Raw genomic sequence first — 8,406 nt, 5'->3', positions numbered from 1 at the left:
TCCCTTCCAAATCCACTGTCACTAATTGGTTTATGTTGTCTACTTATTATGTCTGAAAATTTGTCAAACGTAAAAGAGCGTATTGAGAGTACCAATTTTACATTGGAGAAATGAATGACCTTACATGTGCTTATAAGTAGTTGTGTTATTTTCCATATTACTAATTAATTTATGGTGGAACCCGTACTTTTGTTTGATGCGGAATTTTGCAGACTGGAATAAATATATAAGTTTGATTAATTGCACTCCACCTCTTAATTTCTAATTATTCCAAAGATCCCACCTGCAACCCTACTTTGAAACATATTTTTATTTATTCCTTTGATTAAGTTATTAAATTTTGGGTTTCAAATGGGGACATGTATTAGCTGGTGTGGATTGAAGAGCCAGTGGAATAAGTTCACATTTGCGGTAGTTTGGAATTACTACAGAGGACTCGTTGACGGCGGTCAGAGGTGGGTTTGACTAGGGTTTTTGTTCGAGGTCTATGAATGGCATAATTGTGAATTGTGAGTGGATTCATATATGATCATGAAGTCAATGTGAGTTCACTATCCACACAACATTTGCATGCAAAATGTCTTCTGTCTACGAAATGATTCTATATAGGAATAAGATCATCACCAGATCTCCACCTACGGAGTAGATGGACTTAAAAATCCAGGTCATTTGAGAGAGATCAGGGCGTGAGTTTGTGTGTTTGGTGAGCTAGAAGAATGAACTAATGAGAGCCGCATAATTTAAGTTGAATAATCTGAATTTTTAGGTCTGTTTACTCCGAAGACAGAGATCTGGAGATGATCTCATTCCTAGTTTCACATCTCACATCATCAGGGTCAAGGTGGCACTATTAATATAGTCATGTTTTTCTTGGCAAAGCAAGTGGTTATCAAAACGAATGCAATGTGGTGTTATTTCTTGTGGATTGACAACCTTGTTTGACAAACCATGCATTATATATAGTCAGGAAGGATATTAGGGTAATTCGCATGGCATATATGAGCTTATCATAGCCTTTGATGCTTGTTCGCACGTACCTGTGTGGTCACTTTAACCTTTGAAGCTTCTTGTTGGATGACGATTTTTACTCTCGTTAATTTTCTCCTTTCCCCATTGCTCATTATTTTTGTCATTTGGTTCTCTTTTATTTTTAAATTTATTCAGCAACGACTGTGAAAATCATTTTCCCCACCAATAATCAATGAGCCATTTTCCTAACCAATAATCAACTACCTAGCTAGTATTCGAAGGTCTACAATGGTGGGCATGTTTTGAACTCACTACACGTCGAGTGCTTAATTAAGCGGAGCTAGTGATCACTCGTTCGTTGCTTGTTCCAATCTTAATAAAAAGCTTCAAATTCAATTTTACACTACATACGATATTACATTCCGGGCCTCACTAACTCTTTGCTTGGTTATACAATACAAATTTGCATGTAATTCTTGTCATGTTTTACTAAAACATGACAAAACCACAATATATCAGCAGAATAGCCCAGCTTTGACAAGAAGCTCTCTAAACCTAAACCTTCAAGAAGCCAAATATTGGGAGATGCGTGACATTTATGTTCCAACTTCCACAGCTTGGGATTTTACCACATTTGTTGAACTTGTACCCTTCTCAACGAAATAATGGACCCTCTGTCCCTCTTACTGTAACTTGTAAACCTGGAATTAGAAAGCTCCCACCAATCCTCTGTTCCCCACCTGAAACTATATATATATACAAAACCGACACTAAACGACACTAATCTTGGTCTAAGTTATATAGAGTGGTTCGTTCATTCTTGGAATATAAGGTATGATATATTTTTGTGAACATATAGATTCATAACAAGCGTCTAATTACAGTACGAACACCTGAAAGTATTCTTGTCATTACATAGTAAATAATATATTTGACACAATAGAAGCCCTTTAGCGTTTGTTATACTCTCAAATTATGTATAAGTATTCGTACTTTATTTTATTTTCTGAGAAATCTGGGTGGCCAAGTCTTTTTCTTTTGACCAAAGGGTCCCCTCCCCTCCCTCCCCCTTCCTTGCTAAGAGCATTCTTAATAGGGGCTAATACATTTCAAGCCTCAATGAGAAATTTCACTCCCAGTGAACTGAAAAATGGATCTAGATCCATCACTGGGGTTATCAAATTCCTTTATTGGGTAGCATAAAATTAAGCTACATATACCCTCAAAAAACAGTGGGTCCCACAAAAAAAGTTATAACTCATGTGAGCAAATTTATATCACCCTCACTCTACTTGCCAATACACTTATACTTTTTTTTTTCTTACATATTTTTCTTGCAATTTGGCTAATTAATGATTGTTTTAAATTCCGTAGGAATTAAAATTTCAAAGTGATTTAATGTTCATGGGCATTGGTGGATGAAATTTTCATATAATTTTTTTCAAAATTGTATGATACTAATTTACCAATTGGTGCTAGGTAAATTGTTGTGTTGTACGTGAAAATCAAATTATTTTAGAGAGGGTTTGTATTTTTCAATGGATGAGATTGAGATAAGAGAATTTAATCTAATAAACGGTACATAAGAAATGAAATCTAACTTTGTCACAATTTTAACATTTTTAGATTGAAAAGTTCATAAAAAAAGTTTAAGATAGGACGTCTAAAAATCAACTTATGAAAAGTTTAACACAACTTTTTTATAGCATAATCAAATTACTCATAAATAAATATATATAGCATCAAATATAGTTTGAAAGAAATAACCTCTTATCGAGAGAGATTCTTTTATAAAGTTACAAAAATTCCTCAAAGCTCTAAAAATATATTATACCCGCCACTTTTCTAACCTAATATTTTGCTGGGGGCTGACCGCCTGAGGCAAAACCAATCCAACCAAAAAAGAAGTGACTGAAATATTAGCATTAAATCATGAAAAAAAAAAAAAGCAAGAGCTTTGATTCGCATGTAAACCTGTGTAACTTTGGAACTAAACCACGCAAATGAAACCAGTGTAATGTAAGATCCTTTCAGTGTGCCCGACACATAATACGGAATACCAAATGTAATAATATAATTAGTTATGATTTATTTTTTCTATATTTAGTGTAAAATTGTGTTTTCAGTACATTGAAAAAGTTTTCCTACCAAATGACATTTCCAAACCTACCCTCACCCTACTTCACTTTTTAGTTTTTGGTCAATCACCCCACTTCACTCACTCCTCTTAACATTGACCGGCCCCCCATTTTCCTCCAACACACCATTTCATTTATTCATTATATTCTCTCACTGCCTCTCCATCTCTCTCTCACTCTCTCCATCTCTCATGGAATTTGAAAATTAAAACCCAGTTGCAGGAAACATGGGAACCCTGTTGAGATTTTCACTTCTTCTGGTGCTGATTGCAGCAGCAGAAGCAGAATCCACCTGCAACAGCACAGACCAAGCCCAAGTCTCCAAGGCTTTCAAGTCAGTCTCCGGTTTCAAACTCTCCTGGCTCCAAAATTCAAACCGACCCAACTGCTCCAACCCACCCATCACTCAAATCAACTTCCCCTCCAGAAACCTAACCGGAATAATCTCATGGAAGTACCTCAGAAGCTTGTCAAATCTTCAATCCCTCGATCTCTCATCCAACAATCTCAAGGGCTCCGTCCCTGGATGGTTTTGGACTCTTCCGAACCTGGTCCGGGTTAATCTCTCTAAGAACCGTCTCGGAGGCAGCTTTGGACTCGAACCCGCGTCAGGAGACAGTTCAGCCTCTTCGGTCCAGGAGCTCAATCTCTCATCTAACCGGTTCACGAACTCGGCCCAGCTCTCTGGCTTCCCAAATCTTACATTTCTCGACCTTTCCCACAACGATTTGGGCACTCTGCAACCATCTGCTTTTTCCAACCTCACTAATTTGCAGCACCTCGACATCTCGAGCTGCAGAATTGCTGGGAATTTAAAACCCATCTCTGTTTTGAGAGGATTGGAGTATTTAGACGTTTCGGACAACAAAATCAACGGTTCTTTCCCTTCGGATTTTCCTCCGCTCACCGGCCTCAAATTCTTGAACATTTCGCTCAATAACTTTACCGGCCGGGTTGCACTGGGAAATTACCTGAAGTTTGGGAAAAGCGCTTTTATCCACGCCGGAAAAAACCTCACTTCTTTCGGCAGTACCAAAACCAAAGCCCAAAGCTTTCACACTTCCAATGCAAACCCACCTCACAACACCCTCGAAAAACAAAAACCCATGACCCAAAATTCCCCCCACAAAAAACCCAAATCGCAAAAATCCCATAAAATTCTTGTTCTGAGCATATCCTGCTCATCCGCATTTGTAATCCTCTTGTCCATAAGCACTTGCGTAGCTTGCATATGTAGGAAAAAGCACTTTGCCAAAAAGCACAAATGGGCGATTTCCAAACCGGTTCAGTTAGTCCCGTTCAAGATCGAGAAGTCGGGGCCGTTCTCTTTCGAGACCGAGTCGGGGACGTCGTGGGTCGCCGACATCAAGGAGCCGACGTCGGCTCCGGTCGTGATGTTCGAGAAGCCGCTGATGAACTTGACGTTTAAGGACTTGATTGCTGCCACGTCGCACTTCGGTAAGGACTCCCAGCTTGCAGAGGGGAGGTGTGGGCCGGTCTACACCGCCGTGCTGCCCGGCGACCTCCACGTGGCAATCAAGGTGTTGGAGAACGCCAGGGACGTTGAGTACGATGATGCGGTGGAAGTGTTTGAAAATCTTTCGAGATTGAAACATCCCAACCTGCTGCCTCTCTCCGGTTACTGCATTGCAGGTACGGTGCACTTCACTCTCTCTCTCTCTCACCGGCCGGTCGGTCGTTGATAATATCACCTAACTACATAAGTGCAACACACGGGTTTTAATTGCAATGTCATAAATAACAACAGTCCGTACGTACGACACTGTTTGGCACCATCGTCACGCAAAATCTAATAGAAAAACCATAAAATACGAGATACATATAGAAGCAGAGCGAGATGCGTGCATACAAAATTTTAGTTCATCCATTGAGGCCGTACATCAAACACTAAATATTTGAAGGTAACATTGGAAACGTTATTGTAACTTAATATTTGAGAGCTAGTTTAGATGGTTTAGGGGCTAGTTCATCTCATTCTTTTTCTTCCTCATTTTCCTAATTCGGTTATTAGATCATAAGAAAGTACACATTTCACTAAATCATATTCAAAACTAACTAAACATGTCATCGAAACGTATTTATTTTCTCGACAGGGAGAGAGAAGTTGATATTGTACGAGTTCATGGCGAACGGGGACTTGCACAGATGGTTGCACGAGCTGCCCACCGGGGAGCCCAACGTGGAGGACTGGACTGGTGACATGTGGGAGCAAAGTTTTGGTTATGGAGCCCACTCGCCCGAAAAGAAAGGATGGCTCACGCGCCACCGCATTGCGGTTGGAATTGCGCGTGGGTTGGCGTACCTCCACCAGGCAGGGTCGAGGCCCGTTGTCCACGGCCACCTTGTAACTTCGAACATATTGTTGGGCGGGGATTTTGAGCCGAGAATAGCCGATTTCGGGTTGAAAAGTATTGGGAGTAGGCGGGGAATTGGCGGCGGAGGTGGTGGCAGCGGGGCGGAGACGGATGTGTATTGTTTTGGGGTCGTGTTGATGGAGCTGTTGACGGGGAGGATGGGGACGGCGGAGACGGTGGTGTGGGTGAGGAGGATGGTGAGGGAGGGGCGTGCGGTGGACGCACTGGACGAGAAGTTGAGAGAGAGTGGGGAGTTGGAGAGGGAGATGGTGGAGAGCTTGCGAGTTGGGTACTTGTGTACGGCGGAGTTGCCTGGGAAAAGGCCCAGCATGCAACAAGTTCTGGGTTTGCTCAAAGACATTCATCCCAGTACCACTACTGAGGGCTTCGGCTGACATCACTTCGTTTCACGCGAGAAACTTTTTAGTGTGATCAGTACACAGGTTGATATATCACGTGTCATTATACTAATGATGGGATATGTATGCTAAAAAGTTAATAGCTTAAAAAATAAAAAAGATTTCCCACCATTTCTATTAAAACACGTGATGTACTATTTGTGTTCCTGTCACAACGAAAAATTTCTTTTTTTGCGCCCCATGAAATTGCGTGCAATTGGAAAATTAGAAGTGAAATTGAAATGTTTTCTTGTTTATTTTTAGTCTTTGTAGTCGATTGAAGAATTTAATAGACGAAAACAAATAAAGGTGTGAAAAAAAAAAACAAATGTGCGGATATCATTTTCTTTGTCACTTTGCATTATTCCAATTGTACTTTTTCTACAAACGTTTATAAGAAAAAATGACTTCCGCACATTTTATTTTTCATTCTGCAGATCACTATTTATTTGAATTCGATGATTTATACAATCAAGCCTGCACATAAATATAAAGTGCAGGAGCAAAAAGAGCGTCAGAAATACTTTCCTCTTATAAATGACGAAAACAAGGTACAATTTTTGCGTGCTCCAAAATCAAAAGGTGAATAAGGGGGACCAGAAATTTTACAGTGTGTTGAAAACAAACTTGGTACACCAATATTATTACCCTTAGTATAACGGACCGTGTTTTCAGCATGCTGAAAAATCTCTCCAACGAGACCACGTTTTGTTGTCTTAAATTTAAGAAATGTATAGTATTTCTTTTACAGATTAGTGATCTAAACGCAAAAATCTTAGGAAAAAAATTAAAATAAAAATTACTTCGGAAAATGGGATGATGGTGGGAAGGGATGTTGAAGTTTAGGTGAGCAGAGAATCCCACTTATTGCTTGTCTCTTGTGAAAGGATTCTCATCATCACCACCTTTATCTTTAATATTTTAAGCTTCTTCATATTTTCATTTTCCCCTTTCTTTTTGTTTCTACTGTGACCCTGCTTTATTCGTTCATCTTTTTGGTGATTTATTATTTTAATTTTTCAAAAGAAATAAAGAGAAATTAAAGGAGATTAATTAGATATACTTTATAGTTGGATGGAGAGATCAGACACCTCTTCCTATGCATGAAAAATGACAATTACGTGTTTGGTATTGTGGGAGAATTTTCTAGTGGGCGGGGGGATGTTTGGCCAATGCCAATTGGCTGTATGTTTAATTTGTACATGTTTGGTATTATTCAATGATTTTGACATGACGATGTTGTTCTTGTCGTCACTGTTTTTGGCTATTTTTGTCTGCAGAATCAACTGTGTGTGTTCCTTATCCCATTCCCATATGGAAACCCTAGTTGAAATTCTCCATGCTTGAGATATTATCATACGTTGATGAAAGTAAGTCTCGTGACTCATCAACAGCTAACAACCCTATCATGAGTCGATGAAAGTTAGTCTAGTATCTTATAAACCACTACCAACACGTTCTGCACGAGAGAGAGGAGGGGGTGGGGGAAACTGTGAGTTATTATATGCGTTCTGGGAAGTGAGTCTCGTAACTCATCAATAGCTAACAACCTATCATGTGTTGATGAAAGTTAATCTAGTAACTTATCAACAGTTAACAGCGGGGATTGTCGGTAACATAATTAGTTGAAATTCTAATATGAGTGCATTAGTAGCTTATTAATATGGGAACTTTAACGAAAAGCTTCCGGTACTGTTTACTTTAACGAAAAATCATATTTTTATACTAAAAAATCAATTAGGATACTATTTACTTTACCCTTTATATTTTTATTATCGTTAAAACTCAAAATTTTAAACTCTTTTTATTAATTTTTTTTATTAATATTGCATGTCATCGTTAAAACAAAAGTGGAACGCGTTTTCTGAGCCAGAAATAGTGCATAGGATAACAAGACGTCATCGTCCAGCTTTATTAGTTTGAAGTCATGTCCTTAAAACTCCATTACCGGAGTGGATCTCTCTCAGTCACAGCCATGTTGGTAAAAAGTAAAAAGTAAAAAGTACAAAGTAAAAAGCTGAGCTGCTGGTCCAGTACTTATCACTAATGATTTAAAACTCCAGCAGTCTGACTGTCATCCCTAAAGTCGGTTGCAACTTGGAAGACTGGAAAATCTTTGTGGGTGCGTGCAACGCGTTGCCATAGCTATCTGTAGAAGTTAGAACCAAAGACACAAAAGCAAAAGAGAAACAGTATTTTCAAAAGCAAGACAACGATGGAGAGAAATAGAAAGCTCATCAAGAATTCCGTGCCCTTTTGGTGTCTAGTCAATGAGAACTTATATGACATAAGTATATTGTTATATCGGCGTTTTGTGTTAAGAACACAATGACATGTTTTAGATTTTCTTCAAATATCCTTGTATCATTAATATAAAACGCTACTGTAACATGATACTTTAATAAAAGTTGATCTCTTTGCTTAGACTCTTCATATCCTTTATATGTCTATTTCTTTTAAATTTTAATTGATCAAGTGGCACTCAGTTTGATGACCCTCGGTCGACAAAACACTTCCTATATACTT

At 38.8% G+C, this 8,406-nt stretch overlaps 1 protein-coding gene across 1 annotated transcript; it reads left to right on the top strand.

Annotated features, from left to right (window-relative positions):
* Positions 1 to 3,221: 3,221 nt before the first annotated feature.
* Positions 3,222 to 6,137, top strand: LOC137729572 (calmodulin-binding receptor kinase CaMRLK-like). Its single transcript, XM_068468547.2, has 2 exons — positions 3,222 to 4,760; positions 5,222 to 6,137. The coding sequence occupies exons 1-2, from the start codon at positions 3,335 to 3,337 to the stop codon at positions 5,875 to 5,877; spliced, it is 2,082 nt and encodes a 693-aa protein (XP_068324648.2). The 5' UTR covers positions 3,222 to 3,334; the 3' UTR covers positions 5,878 to 6,137.
* The last annotated feature ends 2,269 nt before the right edge of the window (positions 6,138 to 8,406 follow it).

This window comes from Pyrus communis, chromosome 10, assembly GCF_041283825.1.
Source record: "Pyrus communis isolate YQ-2024b chromosome 10, ASM4128382v1, whole genome shotgun sequence".
Classification (NCBI taxonomy): Eukaryota; Viridiplantae; Streptophyta; class Magnoliopsida; order Rosales; family Rosaceae; genus Pyrus; species Pyrus communis.
Note: the sequence above shows the minus strand (reverse complement) of the source record. Positions and strands in the feature narration are given on the sequence as shown.

Bases quoted from the DNA above. Each gene is read 5' to 3' on its own strand.
- LOC137729572 (XM_068468547.2), top strand. From the start codon at position 3,335: ATGGGAACCCTGTTGAGATTTTCACTTCTTCTGGTGCTGATTGCAGCA. The intron at 4,761-5,221 runs GTACGGTGCACT...TTTTCTCGACAG, and splicing joins CTCCGGTTACTGCATTGCAG to GGAGAGAGAAGTTGATATTG.